At 42.8% G+C, this 18,146-nt stretch overlaps 3 protein-coding genes across 3 annotated transcripts; all 3 read right to left on the bottom strand.

Moving 5' to 3' along the window:
* Positions 1-816: 816 nt before the first annotated feature.
* Positions 817-5,266, bottom strand: LOC311005375 (jun dimerization protein 2-like). Its single transcript, XM_083997761.1, has 4 exons — positions 5,129-5,266; positions 2,847-3,064; positions 2,001-2,105; positions 817-1,886 (listed from the first exon to the last, which is right to left on the bottom strand). Exons 1-4 carry the CDS (start codon positions 5,214-5,216, stop codon positions 1,701-1,703), a joined length of 597 nt encoding a protein of 198 aa, XP_083853887.1. The 5' UTR covers positions 5,217-5,266; the 3' UTR covers positions 817-1,700.
* Positions 5,267-6,403: 1,137 nt separating this feature from the next.
* On the bottom strand, positions 6,404-8,846 carry fosaa (v-fos FBJ murine osteosarcoma viral oncogene homolog Aa; the record flags this gene model as incomplete). Its single annotated transcript, XM_083998048.1, has 4 exons — positions 8,598-8,846; positions 7,632-7,859; positions 7,193-7,300; positions 6,404-7,075 (listed from the first exon to the last, which is right to left on the bottom strand). The coding sequence occupies exons 1-4, from the start codon at positions 8,733-8,735 to the stop codon at positions 6,404-6,406; spliced, it is 1,146 nt and encodes a 381-aa protein (XP_083854174.1). The 5' UTR covers positions 8,736-8,846.
* Positions 8,847-11,076: 2,230 nt separating this feature from the next.
* mlh3 (mutL homolog 3 (E. coli)) lies at positions 11,077-17,313 on the bottom strand. The gene is made up of 12 exons (XM_083997863.1): positions 14,579-17,313; positions 13,608-13,709; positions 13,420-13,499; positions 13,228-13,332; positions 13,062-13,146; positions 12,905-12,973; positions 12,700-12,808; positions 11,815-11,974; positions 11,711-11,734; positions 11,531-11,609; positions 11,279-11,430; positions 11,077-11,180 (listed from the first exon to the last, which is right to left on the bottom strand). Exons 1-12 carry the CDS (start codon positions 17,100-17,102, stop codon positions 11,109-11,111), a joined length of 3,561 nt encoding a protein of 1,186 aa, XP_083853989.1. The 5' UTR covers positions 17,103-17,313; the 3' UTR covers positions 11,077-11,108.
* Positions 17,314-18,146: the final 833 nt, after the last annotated feature.

The following is an 18,146-nucleotide window of genomic DNA, read 5'->3' on the forward strand; positions in this document are numbered from 1 at the left end:
GGTTGCTATTGGTTTCTCAGTCTTTAATCTGCAAATTAAATCCCTCCCGGTAAAAGTACAATGAGTGCCTTGTTGCTTTGTGGTTTCCATTAGTTCCGACATGCTGAGTACTTCTGCTCTAACATAGACCTACTTATACTCTGTGGATTAAATGCCAAATCTGAATATTAGTATGTCACTTCTGGTACCAGGCCTATAATTAAAAAAAATAGGAAGAAATAATAAATGAAAGTCATGTGATAAGATGTTTGCTGTTGGATGATTTACAAATGAAGTGAGAAGAATAAACGATAATTAGCCTACCATTTTGCTTCATGAGGTAACAGCTATAATAATTTAACTCATGGGAAACACCTACAAAACCCATTGTGATCCCTGAAGGCTCACAACCTCATGGGGAAAATTGCCTGCTGGAGAGATATGTTGCAATGCATACTGTAAATAGGCCATTATATTCAAGACATTTTAAATTGTTTAAAGGTTTCTGCATGAAGATATAGCAAATGTTTGGAACCAAAAACTAATATGTGTAGTCTATAGTTTTAACCAGGTTGTGCTGCTGCTGGCCACAGGATGGCACCCTTTACCAGAAATTGTGGTCAGGAAACATGACACATGTGTCCAATTTTTTAAGACTAAAAAATTCCTGTTAAAAAATAAAAAGAAACTAAACATTTATTTCTTAAGGAAGTACAAAATGGGATTTTGTGATAGCTTATATGCTTATATAACATCATATACAAAAGTATAAAAAAACATAAACATAATTGGTAGTAACAATATGGAAACAGAACATAAAGTACATTGATGTAAACATTTCATATATATGTGCATACATGACGCCTGCGCCAAAACATAGGAATAAAAGGAGGGGTGATGGGGGGGTCAACTGCTCAGCCACCGAATGTTTGAAGGAACAAAAAATGACATCAACAACAATTCTGTGTCTGTAGGTGTGACGGTTAATGCATTGTGATTTATCTCCTTACTGCAATCATGTTTTTTATATATATATAGGCTATTATATGAAATGCATCTGTTGAAATTTCTAATTAGAATAAAGTTGAAACTGCTATAATTCCCAGAATGCATTTCAGCAATGCTAAAATAAGCCAAAACAATCCTTAGCATAAAGACAGAGAAGTGTTCAACCACTCATTAAATCTATTTAAGGCCTGATCCCATTCAGTTCATTGTTCTCACACCTGCCTCACATGGAAACAGCAAATGATGCTGTTGAAACAACTCTTCTGTGTTGTAATTCATGACCAAATGCAATGTCCATAGTGGATTGTTTTTGCTACCACACATGGTTTTAGCTGCTGAAGCACATTTTGGCAAAAGGCAAAATGAATGAACAGATATGGAACAAAATGTCAATAAAACAACAAACTAAGTGAGAGCAATGTAAGATAATGAGTTGTGTTTTTTGTTCAACTTCATAATAATAGTGCCTGGAGCTCTAATGACCAAAATGACCAAACTAAACAGGGAAGCAAACAGAGAGAGAAGTGAAAAGTTTGATTTAACTGCCAAAACACTGTCCAATCATACTGGATCCTCATTTTGTGCTGTATCGCTCTGTGTCTTAGGGCAGGAGGGCATCGCTGGTTCTCCTCCATGACCAAGGCCCAAAGCTAAGTGCTGCTTGTTGGCTGCCAATGCTTCTCAACCGTCGACTGTAGAAGCTCGTCGCACCTTCACTTGGCCTCCAGCTGCTGCAGCAGGGGGTTCGCCTCGTTCTCCGGGGTTTTGACACTGTCTGTCCTGACAATACACGTGGGGCGATGGCGGTTAAGCATGAGGATCAGTTGCTGTCGTTCCAGCTTCAGCTCTTCAATCTGCGCCTTAAGGTCAGAGTTTAACATCTCTAGTCTCTCCGATTCCTGTCAAGAGGATGGACGGAAAATGGAGTCATGAAAGGGGGGACTGAGATCACGGATTTATTTGGGAGGGGGTTATAACAGATAAAAATAAATGTTTAGATATGTATGTCTCACCTTTTGAAGATAATCTGTCCTCTCTTTCTTTTTGTTTCGACATCGAGCTGCAGCCACTTTGTTTTTCTCTCGCCTTCGTTTCCTCCTCTCTGCTTCTTCATCTCTCTGAAGAACAGCACGGGAAAATAGATTGACAATATATTAATCTGCAATGGATCTGCTGAACAGTTTGAGCCCCAAGAATCCAAGAGAAAGAATAAAATAATCACAGAATATTTTATTTCTCTTCTTTGTATAACAGTTATTTAATTAAAATGGCATTATGATTGAGCTAGTTAAAGATAGGGAGCTGTGGCGGTAGGAAAAAAATCCATGCATCTGAGTGATCTGTTTGTACAATGAAATATGCTGTGAATTATTTTTATCTCAAGCAATGCTTTGCAACAGAGGTGCATCACGTCTCTTGCTGGCCTTTTTGCATAAGACAATGATAGGGGATAAGTGCACCACATTCACAATGTCCGAAAACTCAACTAAAATTCAACTTATCAACTTAACCCTTAAGCGTCTAATAGCTGAACAGAGCCAGAGTTAATTTCTTCTTGTTCATTAAATTTTTTGTTTTGTTTTTTTCCCTTGGACAGTCCGGGTGAAGAGTCTCCCACAAACAACAGTAACATGCCTCACTACATCCACTAGGTGGTCCCATTGAATAAGATAACACTCTTCTTGAAGTAAGAATCTGTATGATATATTTGAAATGTTGTTTTTGGACTGTATTTGTCCACTGTTGTTGGTATGGTAACAACCCAGAAATCAAAAATACTTCAAAGTAGTTTGGTTTGACTGTTCACATGTACAGACATTTAGGATTACTGGCTGCCATCTCCTCGGTGTGTCCAGTACCTCTGTTTTGATGACTAGGGGCCTTTTCCCCAGACTGTCCAGGAAGTGCAGAGGTGACAGCATTGTCCCAAACTCCTGGAGGTCACCAAATTTAAGCTTGTCAGTTAGCGTAGTGGCTGAGATCCCAGCCAGCGGGCCCAGGCTGGGCAGGGAGCCTGCTGTCACAGAGGGATCTGGGATTTGTCCTGGCATCGTGTCAGACTCGGTCGTGACCACAGCTAGGGAGGCAGAGGGAGAAAATGGGAGACAGACTCAGACAGCAAGTAAACCAGATCAATGAAAAACACGTAAAACTCAGTCTGCTCTGCTTGTTATAGAACATACTGGGGCATGGTTTATGGTATGAGGGTAGGAAACAGCCATTTTCCATTAACACATTGGAAGAAACTAAGTCCTTTATTTGACCTGCAGTTTGTTAAAGGGCTTCACGAAGGCATTTGCCCAAGGTTCACTGCTCCTTTCCAGCAGTCAGACTCGCCACTGTGATGAATTGCTGGTCTGTTATAGGAACCGGATGCTGAGGCTGCTCTCATTAGGCTATTTTATTATTTTGCTTCTTTTTCTGGAATGAATATAGCACCATTTACAGGGGCCTTGGCATGAATTTTGCCTTATTTAATCCACAAAGGCCAAAGGAGAGATGGGCAACAAAGCAGGCTCAGACAAATTCCCCCTCATGTTCAAGGGGAGCTAAAACAAGCTGTTGTCAAGAAATACCGTTAACTGTGGTTTCCTCCTTCTGAGTCTAAATGTCAGGGGAGTGGAACCGTGGCTGTCAAAGTACAGCGTAATGTGGGAAAGTTTGAACCCAAATTTGATTTCTTTTGTTTAACCAAAAGAAAACTATTTTTAGAATATGTTTGTAAAGGTTTTCACTGTCATGCCCTGTCTAATGCTGGAAAATATATTCATTTAAAACACTGAAATGTCCCCAAAGGCAATGAGAGAGATGTATGAACAAAGCCAGGCAAAGACACAGGAAATTACTACACCAGCTCAGTGGATTTCCAAGCCACATGACGAAGCTAAAAACTACTATCTGAGGTCAATTACTCAGAGCCCCTTTAGCCCAGACTACAGGAATAAACTGACAATATCTGGTATAGCTAAAATGCTCCTCTGGAAAATAACTACTTGCCTTGTGATGAGTGCAGCACAGAGTGGGGGTCTTAAAGAGTTTACATACACCAACTACACATATCTTTAACAGTTAGAGCTTCAAGTAGACATGAGAATCACACATTGGCATAACTGCACTTTTACACTTCCCCAAACTATAGGTCAGAGTGACAAAGTGGAGCTCTGCTGATCACGATGTCGGCACATGACAGCCAGAAGCAACAGTTTGTTTTGAAGATGGTGCGAAACACACTGGTTAAATAGAGGAAATCTGTATTAACACACACACACACATACACACACGCACACATGCACACATACACACACTCACACCAGGACTGTGGCTTGAAATTTTAACGAAACCACAGCAGAAAGCCAAAAACCACCTAAACCCCCATGACTGCAAACCATGGACCAGTTACTGTCTTTTGAGCCTATCATGGTCCACAGATTAAAACAGCTGGCTAATGAAACATCCTCTTATAATGGTGATAGTAGTTTAAATAACTTTATTAACCCCCTGAAGCTGCAAAGGAGCAATTAACACTCATTAAACTGCATCACATGAGGTCCTTGCAGTTTTATATGAGGTACTGGTCTATGATTATGAACAAGCAATAACATATGAATACATGTATAATGGACTACATAGTGGTGCAGCATGCTCACTAGAGCCACTGGTCAACTTGAAAGCGGAAGTTTTTCTTCAGTGCGGCATTTGTCTTACGTAACTTTCTCTTTCCACCAGAGCTGCAGTGATAAAAATGTTACAGCATTTACCTCGGGAGCGGATCTCGCCTTAAATAAAGAGCGGCTTTTCGGATCCACAGCGCAGCCCCATGTAAAAACGCCGGACTGCACATAATAATAAGGACATTTTGTTCTGAATTGTGCACGCCGTGGCTCCATGTAAGAGGAGCATGCAGCACAAAAGACAAATGATCTTTCTGTAGCATGCTCACTGAGACGTCAGGGCTACTTTGAAAACGTAAATAAATCACGTAAAAGTCTTGACAGTGCTGTGAAACGCAGCGTATAAGCTAAAACATCACAGGGCTGCTCACCAAACTATGCTCGCTGTGACCTATGCGTGGCGCGCCAATGAGCTCCTCAGCATGGACAAATAATTCAACCCTCGACTTAAAGAAGTTTTATCTACCGACCTGACTTTGATCCCAGGTGCAACAAATGTCCTTTCTTCTGCTCAGCCGAGGGTCGAGAGTAGATTTTAAAAAGTGGAAATCGTTGCATCAGCCCGATTTTAAACGTGATCCCAATCTGGGAGGATTTGGGAATGCGGAAATTAGGCTATGCCAGCCAAACGTAAGCAGGGATGTAAAAAAGTACATAGTGGGGGCAGAAGTGGGGAAGTCGCACCGCTCCTCCCATAAAGAAGAAACACTGAGGCAGCAAACTGCTGCAACGGCAGACTGGAGCCCAGATGGAGGCCTGCACTGCATATACATTAGTGCTGCTGATCTCCAGTAGACACACAAACAAGGATCCACAGGGCAGAGGAGCTGCAGATGTGAAAGCTCAGGGGAGCTTTAACTGGGTAATATGAAACACTAAAGTTACATTAAAAAAATTCTGTGATTTGATTTTTTTTAATCACAGTTGAATTTGGATATTCTACACACTGCATTAGTAGAGTTATATTTAATTTAATGTCTTGGAATAATATGTGAGCTGCTATTTTTCAATATTTGCACTGATTTAAAAACAAATTTCTTAGAGACACCAAACACCAGCACCAAGCACCACTCTGAATGTAGGTTTATTGTAATTATTCAGCAGCATAGATAAGCAATCAATGCTCATTTTCACTTATTTTTAAATTTAACAAATAAGTCAAAATCTGAAAGGTAAAAAAATAAATCATAAGTTACATCTTGATATATATATTTATATATATATAGTATATAGCACTGGATGTTTTCATGGAAAACTTTCAACATTTTAACAATGAGGTCAAACCACAGTTGATGACATTGAGGTATGCAGGTACTTTCTTTTTTTTAAACATAGATGAATATGTAAATACAACAGTTACAGCAATCAATACACTATTGACACCAAAACACAAAACCATACTGTAACATTAAATTCCACATTACATCTTAGATCTAGGAACAGATCAGATATATATGAGCTTCGAAAATTATTTGGAATTTCTCAGCATGCGTTTTAAACTCAAAACTTACTTCAAGTCCCTCCTGTTAAAGTAAAAGCCATGCTTTTAGCTACATCACTCTGTTGGCTATGTATCTGGAGAAAGTTTATATGTTTGCTTTAGTCACACACACAAGACATTTCATGAATGTGTTCCTTGAAGTGTCACGGCATACTGTGGCATAACGTTGTTCACGTTACATTTCAAAGTCAGGAACCTGCAAACAGAAACCAGAGAGATCGGACGGCGAACCTCCCTCTGGACACTATAAGGCGAGGAGAGTCGGAGAGTTGAGGATGTCGACAGATTCAGCTTTGCCCCCTCCTCCTTTATGGCTGTCCGATCCCTCTGTGAGAGAGTCTAGCTCGGGACACGCGAACGTGAACACAGACAGGTAGCTGCTGCAGGTGGGGGTGGAGGTCACCACGGGCGTGCTGAGGGGCTCCAGGTCGCTGGAAACGGACTTGTACAGGGTCTCCCAGTCCGAGACCCCGAGAGAACTGCTCAGATCTATGTCTGGCACAGACCGAGCCGTCTCCATGGGGGTTTTCTCCTCCTCCAGACTGGGCAGCATGCTGTCCAGCAGGCCCTCCTTAATGTCCAGAGAGGGCTCCAGGTCGCAGATGTTGATTTCAGCGCTGGCACACAGCAAGATGTTGGAGTTCCCAGAGATGGCTTCGGACGGATCACTGGGGATGTCCATGTCCTGGAGCGAGGGAGCTTCCTGGATCCCGTCCTCTGGAAGTCTGTCCTCATCCGGACTGGGCGGCAGCTCTGGGGATCCCGCGGGCTCCTGGAAAATAGCCTCCAGGTCCTCTGACATTTGGCACACAGGCTTGTGTGTGGCCAGGATAAATTCGAGCCTCTCTTTCTCTTTCAGGAGGTTGGCTATTTCCGTCTCCAGAGCTGCTTTCTCCTCCTCCAGCTCGTCTGTCTCCTTCAGAGAGATCGACATCCCAAAAAAAACAAAACAAACAAGCATCATCCACATGGGAGAACACACACAACAGTGGGCGCGAATGACAGCTGAGTAAATGCATCACTGTTTACTTACAGCTTGCAGCGTATCTGTCAGTTCCCTCCGTCTGTTGCGACACTTTGCTGCGGCCATTTTATTCCTCTCCCTCCTTATCCTCTTTTTCTCTTCCTCCTCCGGAGACAGCTGGGATGTGGAAAGAGTAATTCGGTTACTACCTTGAAGAATCCAGCCATCTCACCTCCTAATCCACTACATCCTGTGTCAATCCAGCCTCTGAAAAATGGCAAAAGCATGTTTCGCTGCAATGCGTCTAAAAATAGACCATTGTTGCAGACTTGCTGTGACCTGAATATAAATTGACTGCCTAAGGAAGGCACACAGCCAGCACCAGGCAGCACAGGAGCATGCACAATAGCACTATTGCACACAAGGAATTCAGATTGGCATATGTAAATTTACACTGTTGACTCCTCTGTCCAATAGCAGGTAAGACTTGGTCTGAGCTATAACCTACCTGCTCTGTTTTCCCTTTCCTGGCAGCATTTTTTCCCTTATTCCCGCCTGCTTTGGGTGTTGCCCTGTGAGAGCTTTGCGGTTCATTGGCTTGCTTGCTACCCAGAGACGGGGAGACAGATGTAATAATTGTAGGCTGGACCATCCACTGGAAATCTGGGGTAGAGGAAATTGCGGTGACTGTTGGAACAAATGGAGTGTCTTGAACGCTCATATCTTGACAGACCTCCTGAAAAAAAATTGAAATAAACCCACAATGAGGACTATAATATAGATTATGTTAAATACTTCTATTTCTGTGGTGTAAAATGAATTTTATTCAGATGAGATCAGCTATCAATAAACCAATCAATCAATCAATAAACATATGTCTGGAGTCTAAAACAAAGGGTAGCCTCTGCATGTGTTAGATATTTTTCTTGAAATATACCCGACCAGAAATAGCCTTCTCCGGATCAATATTTGACTTTATCATTGTTCCTGACGTCAACACTGACGCAGAGATGCTGTGGAGTCTCCTGAATGGATTTATTTTTCTCAATGAACCGCTGCATCGACACGCTCACATTCTGGTCCCAGGACGTCGAGAATCATAACAAGACGACCACCGCGCGCTGCAGTTTTGTCACATTTCCCACGCGCGCCCAGACCCCCCGGATCAATCAGACTGTCAAGTAGATATATTAATTAAAAAAAAAAAAATGTTGAAAAATTAACGCGCGTCAAGTTAATTAAAATCTTATCAATCAGTCCCTCCCCCCTCCCCCCCCCCCACCACCACCACCACCACCAGGATTAAAAGAAAAACATGAAGCTAGTTAAATCTGTGAATGAAATAAATCCGGTTGTTTTATCTGCTTGTAAACGGGGTGCCCCCCCACCCCCCCCTCTCTCTCTTCCACCCCCCACCTCCCCCCTCCCCCGGGTCTGCATGTTGAATATATATGATCAACAAAGCCATTCATACCTTTGCGTTGCTGTCTGTGGAGGCGGCGGGAGAGCTCGCCTCCTCTGGCGTCTTCTGGCAGAGTGTCCCGACAGGAGACTCTGTCCGGCAGGTGGGAGAGACTGGATCCATGTCAGGCGTCAGGTTGTTATGATACATCACAAGGAGGGGGTGAATATTAGTAATAATTATAAATAAATAAAAAAATATCAAAAAAAATCCCACAAGTCCTGATCAATGACAGATGTGACTCTGGCCTTCCGCTGGGCAGAGCGGCTCGGGTCTTTTCTCCAGGTATATACCTGGTAACTGGACGACTAGAATGCAAGCCCCTCCTTTTATGCTCTGCTAGAATTTTATGAATGAACCAAGACTGTACCATCCGCGGAGGGGGAGGGGGGTCAGACCTGACAGCCACACAGGCCTACATTTTTGGGGGGATAAATGAGCATTATTTTTTGATTTCTATCCTCCAATGGATTTACCCCACGAATAATATGTAAACCCGCTGTTATATTGTTATTAGACCTCGCCACCGCTTCATTGTCACGTTAAAGCAAAACAGCAGCGGCTTCTCATCAGTGCAATATGGGGTGAGAAACGTGAGTCTATTTATAAATACACATAGGCCGTGTAACCATTTCCTGGGCGATCAAAACGTGTTCTGATGCGTCCATTTAATCAAGGGTAAACAATATCAAAGTGATGATGATGAAAGACAAATATTATCCTATGCTTTTTCCGATAATAGGCTATAAATCCCTTTTCTTTCATTCAAGGTCGACTTGACACATTTTGCACGTGCGTTTCAAGAAGACAGTATGTCGCCTGTATGTAGCCTATTGAATCCGTTTATTATCATCAGTCTCCAGAATGGACATCCCTCTGTAGGAAATCATTCATAGAAAAAAAAGAAGTCTGTCGTCTGTACGAGGCTCACAGACATCTGTCAGTGAGCTCAGCGCTTTAGCATCGCCTTTTTACTCAGATAAGCATCGAGGGCTGTTGGCAGACATAATGAAATGCTGCTGAATTGTTTACTTGGGGAGGTGGTGGTGGGAGGGGGAGGGAGGGGAGTGAAGAGGGGAGGTGGGAGCATGTGGGGGCGGAGAAGTCACGTGACATGACCCGGAACTTGGGGGGAGGAGGGGGAGGGGGAGGAAGGCTATCACGTTTGACAGGAGGAGGAGGAGGAGGAGGAGGAGGAGGGAGAGGGGCATCATTCCTCTGTTCCTTCACAAGAAATGAGCGGTACCATGTGTGTGTTGTTGTGTCATGTCCTGTAGGACCCCGTGTCTTCTGTTACCACCCACCACCACACACAGACAGAAACAACTTCAGCTCATCTGAAGGTGAGAGGAGGAGTGAGAGGAGGAGCACACCGACCAGAGATGGTTCGTCTGTGTGAGTTTGTGAATGAAGTGACCAGGCCACAATATCCTGCAGTAAAGAAGCCACTCTCATAAATATTCCCACCGTGTTGTTTTATTTATTTATTTTATCAGTCAGGGTAGATACGATTACCAAAATAAGAACAGGCATTTTGATGGACTATATATCCAACAGCTGAATGTGTCAATCACTGTTTCGAAGCCATTTAGCTCTTTGTGGCATGATTAACTGTCATCTCAGGTGAGAACAATTTATCTATTCAATAACCCTGGAAGTAAAAAAAATCCAAACTGTAGGTATTTATGTAATAAAACTTTGAGAAGTAACCATATTAATGATATTACTTACAGGTATATTTTGATACCTGTACCTAGTACTGTATGTCCTCTGCTTGCACTATAACTAGCAATACCAAAAACATCACTGGTTCAAGTCGCCTCAGTGTTTTCAATTATCCCCAAAAGCATGGAAAAGCAGCAGGCTATAAATAGAATATATTGTTGTACTTTTTGGCGTATGTGTTCAGTGGGTGCACCGTATGATGAGGGTATTTTTCATTTCAGCTGGACTTGGCTATAAAGGATGTGGCCATACAAATAAAATAGCCTACATATTCATAAATTATATTTTTCAAGGATTTGTCCAACAGAGGGAAGAAAGGACAAAGGGAAGGCGGTCCAAATGGATTGAAATTACACAATAAAGATAGAAAAGTGCAGCACACGGCCTGTCATAATGCTGAGGGCAGTGAGGCAAGTAAAGCTTCATCCTGGTCTCCCTACCATATAAAGACAGGTCGACTCTTAACAGGTTCCACCAGTGTACGAGTGATGCTCTTCAAAATCATCTGCATGGCAGGAGTTTTTTTTTATTGCTTGGTAAAGTGCACTCCAAGTTTTTTGAATAGTTATGTGATCACCACAACTACATTTCTACTGTCACCTTAAGATTGATTTTAGCATTGCATCTCTTTGTGTGCTTGGTGATGAAACGATGTCCCTGAGTAAATGGAAGTGCACAAAAACTAAATACTATTCATTTTTGACATGTTTAATAAAGTCTTTTTTATATATAAATTACAATTCATTTTGCTGACATGAAACTACACATTTAAAACATAACACACACATACACATACACTTATCTATTTCCATAGAGTTCCCAGGCTTTATGCATTCTTCTCAGCTTTTGCAGGTTGGGTTTCTGTAACTCCTGCAGAGAGAAGAATGCTTAGTCACCAGCAGATAGCTGCGCTGTACGACGCCTTGAATACTACATTTGGTCCAAAGTGTGTTGCTCCAGTCTAGTACCTTCTGGTCTTTGTCCAAATGCAGGATGTCAACGAGGGGAGCGATGGAGGGACGACCATGGGCGCACTGGAAGGGCAGCTGGCAGGAAGATAAGGATGCTACCAGGCTGTGGCATTCATCTCTGCTCAGGCTGTCATTGAACTTGATGGCGCCTGTTAAATGCACACATGTATAGAAATCACAAGTATGAAGGCAAGAGACTTGTCATTGCAGAGAAAAATGAACTAAGGGATAAGAGTAATGTAATTTTACCGTGGCACGCCAGGGAGGCAAGCACTTTCAGCACAGAGAGTGGCAAAGTTCCTCTGACTCTCCCAGCTGAGCGAAGTAACTGGAACAGAAAGAGAAACAATACATTTTACCCTCCATCAAACACTAAGATCCTCTGTGCTGCAAAAGTTAAGGAGGTAGAAGAGACATTTGCAAACTTACCTCAATCTGCTCTCGAAGATACTCCTGATGTGGGATAAAGCAAAATGGTAAATCATCACTTAGCGAGCTGAGTGATGTAGTTAATCGGGTTTCACAAGTCTTACCTCAACGATAGGCTTGATAACAGACGGTCTCCCCCGCCTTTGCTCGTTGCTCTCCTTTTCCACGAAGCACATTGGTACCTTCCCCACGAATACTAACGGGTCTGCTGCGTCTGAGAATTTCACTTCCAGGCCCAGTTTGCGTAAATCTACCTGACAAGACCTGTATGAGGAAGATCACACAATTCTTTAATACTGTTATTTATTATACGCAACATTATAATGTCTGTGGTTTAGCACAAACTGGGTTAGGAAAAGATCTTAACTGTGTGGGAGGTTAAGCTGTTTGCACTATAGTCACGGAGGTAAACAGAGTCTAAAGGTTGCATGGTACAGCTTGACCTAAATCAAAGAAATGTGCGCATGTTTCAACAATACAAGGCAACAGCGCATAGCAATTGATGAATGGTGGCTTAATACATTAACAGATTACAGAATACAGATTTTGGCTGTTACTGAACCATCAGCCTCCAGTCCGAATCAGACAGAGACCACACCGACTACTCAGAACTGCTATTTAAGCTCTTCCCATCCAAAGGTAGCGCTGACATGACTTTTTTTGACGCTGAGTAGAAGAAAAATACAGTCTACAAAAGCAACCTGTGTACTTAAGTCTAATGGGTTTAAGATCTTGCAGCAAGTGTAACTGGTACCTTTTAATACAAGCTGTATACGCTACAATATAACGTAATGAAATAAAAACAAATAATGTGGACTATTTTCACTAAATGGACACAATTGTCTGACTTAAGAGTGACTTATGTTGAAGTATTGATTGAAGGGTCTTATATACTGTTATAATTATATGCTCTGAAAATCAATTGTATTAACCATTAAGTCAGTCCACTGGTTTTACAGGTATTGTATACGAACAGCAGATAAGCACACCTAAGCAGCCTGAGCTCCTCTTCTGTTACACTGATCTCAAGAGGAGGCAGGATGGTTGAGGAACACAGGCGTCTCTCTCCTGACACATCTGGGTCATCCTCATAGGAATCTGTAGCAGCACATACAGTTGAGACAGTAGCATCGCATCAACAACATTATTCATTTCACATCTAATTCTCACAATTAGCACCGTGCGGTTTTGTACCTGCAACTAGATTTTCAAGCCGAACTCTCTCGTGCGCAGCATGTTGATCCACCAGCACAAGGAGGTTTCCTGTGGTTTCAATACACACAAATATTAATTGCATGAGCCATTGGCAAAACGACAAATAAACCAGAAACAGTCAAGTTCCAGTCTATACCTTCAGTTTCGGTGTGTGCTGCAGGCTCTTCGTCTCTTGTATTGATAAGACATGCAAGGAACTTCTTATCCACTTGATGAATAACCTGTAATGTCATTAAATAGCAATTACCTCACTGCATCAAATGAATTTAAGTTTGTCAGAATAGTCAAATAAAGAAATGTGCCTTCATTGAGTGAATCATGGCCTTAGAAAAGCGGTATGGAAACAGGATGTTATGGATCTTAACAGCCAGTCCATCGGCTTGTCCACTTGTTATGTCCACACCAACCTGTGGGCAGCAGTTCATGATTAATAATTAAAACAACAAAAGGCTCATAAAATGAATTCTAATACAAAGTGAACGCTATTTATTTACCATAGGAGGTCGGACAAACACAGGGTTCTTCCATTTAGAGTACATCGATGAAAGTGAATTGGAGCTCTCACCACCGTCATCTGTGAGGGCAGACAATAGCAGATGTAAACACAAACGAGCTGGCGTTCATTTCTGTCCAGTGTGTGTTAGGGCCTCTCAGTCTACAGTCTGGTCTGGCTGTGAGGTACCTCTGTCATCCAGCCCTGAACTAAGCACTCTCTCTGTCCTGGATTTAGGCAGGAAGGGCAACACTAGATCCACCTGAAATGGGTAACACCTGTACTCCATCCCTACATGAACAGGAAAAGTAAACATGGGCATCATGGCTGACACTTGACAGCATATCCATTTTCTAGGTTGAAAATCAATCACAGTGCAAGTTTTCTTTCACACCTAACTTGATGGCAGATCAACAGAATTTAAAGAGTTTTCCCAACTGACCATCTTGGGACGGTCTGGGTTTACCTAATACTTAAAGGGATAGTTCAACATTTTGGCATAGTTCAACATTTTGGCAAATTGGCCCAGTGCCATAATCCCCATAGTTTTAGGAGTAGGTTCGTTACCTTTAGGCTAATTGTTGGTGCAAGCTATTTTTAGAATGGCGGAGCAGAGCCGCGAGCTGCTCAGAGCTATGCTACGGAGGCTCATGGAATTTCTTTGTTTCCCTCATCAAACTCATCAAATACACACTCCAACAACTCCAAACGCTCTGGTGGACAGGTTGTGCCCTGCACATTCACCACGCTATGAGATAATAACGGAACGTTGCGAGACAGAGTTTTCGAGGTAGCTTACGGCTCTGCCCCGCCGTTCTAAAAACAGCTTGCACCGACAATTAAAGGTAACAAAGTAAAGTCCTAAAACTATAGGGATTATGGCAATGGGCCAATTTGCCATAAATGTTGAACTATCCCTTTAACATTATTTGTGTCATTGTACCCAACAATTAGTTCGCCAAAGTTTTGCCTGGTATCTTGTTTAATTTATAAGGGCTGTGGCCATAATACATTAATGTTTGCAAAAGGTCCATAAGTTTTTTCTTTTTTTACCATCCATGCTACAGTGTGTGCTTGAGAGGTTCTGTTGATTTGTCATGGAATGACACAACAACTATTTCCCATTACTAATATGTCCACAAACATTCCTACCAGCGTACCTGTTTCCGAGATGACGCTGACTGCCAGATTGGTGACGTCAGATGTGCACTGCACTTGTGTTTCTTCAGCAGATGGATCCTCGTACGTGCTGAGCCCAGTCACTGTGTTGACGTAAACTTTCTTCCCCACAGATGTGTCATAGTGATGAATCCAGTCGCCTGATGTTGTATCCTCTTCCCTCTCACCCAGTTCAGAGTTTGTACCTTTGTTATCCGAGTGTGTATCCAGTGCAGTGTCACAGGGATTATCATTGTTGTTACTGTCTTGGATATCCTTACCACTACTGAGACAGACGCTGTCCTGTGAGGTCGGCCAGGAAAAGTGTGATAACGCCTTTGATGTTTCAGTCCTGTGTTGTTTCAAAAGGCACAGTTTAGCAGCCAAAGATGTTTTGTTTTTCTTCTGAGCTGAGGCTGGTTTTATCTTGGTAAAAACTGAGGGGGTTGCTGCACTTTGGAAACTGCTCTGTGTCTCCGTTTCTTGTGGCTGTGTAATGTCAACATCTTGCTGATCTTTCTTGCAAACTGACAAATTCTGGGGATTCGAATTGAGACAATTTTCCTGAGGAAGCGGAGCATTGTTCTCTAAATGAGTGTCCAACGAGGGTAATTTCATTTCATCATATTTACCAAATTCTTTTCTAAACTGGTCAAGAGATCCTGACTCTTTATTTAAAGAAATCCTTTGACAGGATATAAATCTAGGAATCTTTGCAGGAACGATAGGATCAAAGTCTTTGCATAGTTTCAGAGAAGCTCCGTCACGGCTTGAATCCAGTGAAATTTTGTGCTTTGATGCCAGTGATCTCTCCTCACCTTTGTGCTGCTGAAATACTGACTTATTGATCTGGGTCAGGTCCTTAGTTTGTAGACCTTGATGCATAAATGAATCAGATAAACAGATTTTTCTGTTACTTGTCAAAGCGTGTCTATGTTCTACCGCATCCTGAATGTCAGGTAATAGTTGGTCAATGCTTTTAAAATCAGCCTGGATTTTTTGGGTGGTGCTGTTTGGTAAAATCACATTGCAGGCTGAGGTAGTGCTCTTTAAAATCTCCTTTTCCCCAGCTTTACTTAATGTTGGCTCCTCCACTTCAGTTCTTTTATTTTCACATGTAGGTTCCAGTTCATCCAGATGTGGCTCGTCTCTACAATCCTCCCCTTGTGGCTTTTCCAAGTCGTTTGCAGGCATCTTTTCGGCCTCCTCGACTTCTCCACAGTCCATCAGATCAGACTCCTGGCAAACACCATCCTCTGAGACATCCCTGCGCTTACGATAAACAGATTCAGATGCCAGTTTCATTCCGACGCTGCAATCTACTGTGAACGCTGTGCTAGTTGCTTGGCCACCTTCAGCACTTTTATTATTATTATTATTCCCCTCCTGGTCCGTACCGTCAGTGCCAAACAGTTGAGGAGACACACAGTCCATGTCGTCTTGAGAAATCACAGCCACCAAGTTCTCCCTTCTGAGGAAAACTTTCACCGCCTCTTCAACACAGAGCAAAATGCCATCCCAGTCTCTGAACTCTATCAAAGTCTTGGCGGGCTCGAGACAGATGTCATACTCTGAGTAAGCGCATTTGATATTGATGACATATACTCCATGCAGATCTGGGTTTCGTTTGTGTTTAGGACTCCTGATGGCAGACTGCCCATCAGGACTGTCGTTTTTCTGATTTGAGCTGCTCAGTCTGCGCAAGAGGAAGTTCAACAGCTTGTGTATCTGCGTCTTCAGCAGCAGTCTCCCATTGACATACAGGAACTGTAAGCTGTTGTTGTAGTGGCCCTCTCTGCCAATGTAGCCATTCACTTCAAACTGGCCATGTGTGTAGCCGATCTCTCCCAGTTTCTGTGCTCGTCCCAGGCCGTGTATCTGGACAAACCTGTGGTAAGTGTCTTTGGCTTTGGGAAGCTGCACGGTCATGGCTCCTGTGCAGTCATCCTTCAGGGAGAAAGACACAGAGGGATGCACCAGAGAGACAGCCTCCACTCTGTGTCGGATCCTCTCGCCCTCCAGGACAGCATCCACCCTCTTCCTCCGCACCGGCATGTTGTAGAAGAAGTTACAGATGACGACTGTAGTCCCCGCAGACGGCCGGGTAGTCTCTGCCGTGAAGACATCCAAGCCTTTCCCGTTCTTGAACATCTTCACGTGTGTGTTCGCTGACGACTTGCTCCGGGATGTGATTTCAACCAGCGCCGCCAGAGACACCAGACTGGCCAGGGCTTCTCCTCTGAAGCCGTACCACCGCAGCTCGTCCAGGTCTTCCACGGAGCTGCATTTGCTGGTGTGGTACCTGTTCCCCACGAGCTCCATGTCCTCGGGGCTCATCCCCGAGCCGTTGTCGATCACCTGAACTTTAAACGCCTCCATGTTGAGCCGGACTCCCACGCAGCTCGCCCCGGCGTCGACGCTGTTGAGCAGCAGCTCCTCGACGCACTGCTGCAGGGAGGGGACGGCGACCCCGGAGCGGAGTTTACCCTGGACCTCTGTGGGCAAACACTTAATCATGGTGTTCATACAGCTCGGTTCTCTCTGTGTATATTTGTGTTCCTACCTGTCCAACCTGTCCCGATAGGAAACACACAGCCGCAACACAACTGTGGTCTGTTGCTACTAGTAACGTCCGTTACGTTTACGTAAGACCAACGGTAGATAGTTCCATGAGCTCCAACGAGAACTCTTCAAAACTCATTGATAACATTTTAAATAAAACGTGTTAAAAACACCAACAAACTAAAAACAACAAACCCAGCTGACTGTTTCAGTCAACGTGAGAATAAGAGACCAAAACACTGAGAGAAACAGGAAAGGTCGAAGTTGACAGCGCCATCTTCTGGAGTGAAGGACCTCGGCCGTCTTCTTCTTTGTAAGCACCTTGTCATTTGCACAGCGCCATCCACTGTACGAAGTGTGCTATATCACGGACACAATTAATATAAATCCCCATATTTTAAAGTTAAAAGTTTGTTAAGTGGCAGAAATATATCAGCTGATTCCTGGAGCTTGACGTGTCTTCTCGTATTTGTGAATGATTCCTTTCATAACCCATGGTTAGTGTATAGTTATACTATCATTTGTTTGAATAGAAAGTGACATTTTCTTCAAAGTTTACTCAAAAAGTATTGTAAAGAATATTATTTTTGTCTGGTCAGTCTTGTAATACTTAATTGTGTTTATTTTTCTCAATCTTTTTAAATGTAGTTTGTAACACTGTCAATCTGAAGGTATTTTACACAGCAGTTATGATATAAAATGCACAGGTGTTGGTCATAAAACTTAAGTGTCCCAGTAAGACAACAGCAACAATGAGCCAGCATATATAACATGATACAAGATGATTAGGAAGAGTTGGTTATTTCATTTTACTACCTACACATGTGCTGTGATTTTTCCTCACATCATCTGGGAAAATGCCTATTAAGGCAGCAGACAAATCATTTTACACACATGGTATTAACTAGCTGTTTCTGCCACCTCTACTCCATATGATAATTTACAAGTAAGACCAAAACTCTGAAATTGCAAATGTGCCTCTATGTTTTCTCGGAATAACTTAGAACC

This window comes from Trachurus trachurus (genome assembly GCF_905171665.1).
Source record: "Trachurus trachurus genome assembly, chromosome: 22".
In the NCBI taxonomy this organism is placed as follows: Eukaryota; Metazoa; Chordata; class Actinopteri; order Carangiformes; family Carangidae; genus Trachurus; species Trachurus trachurus.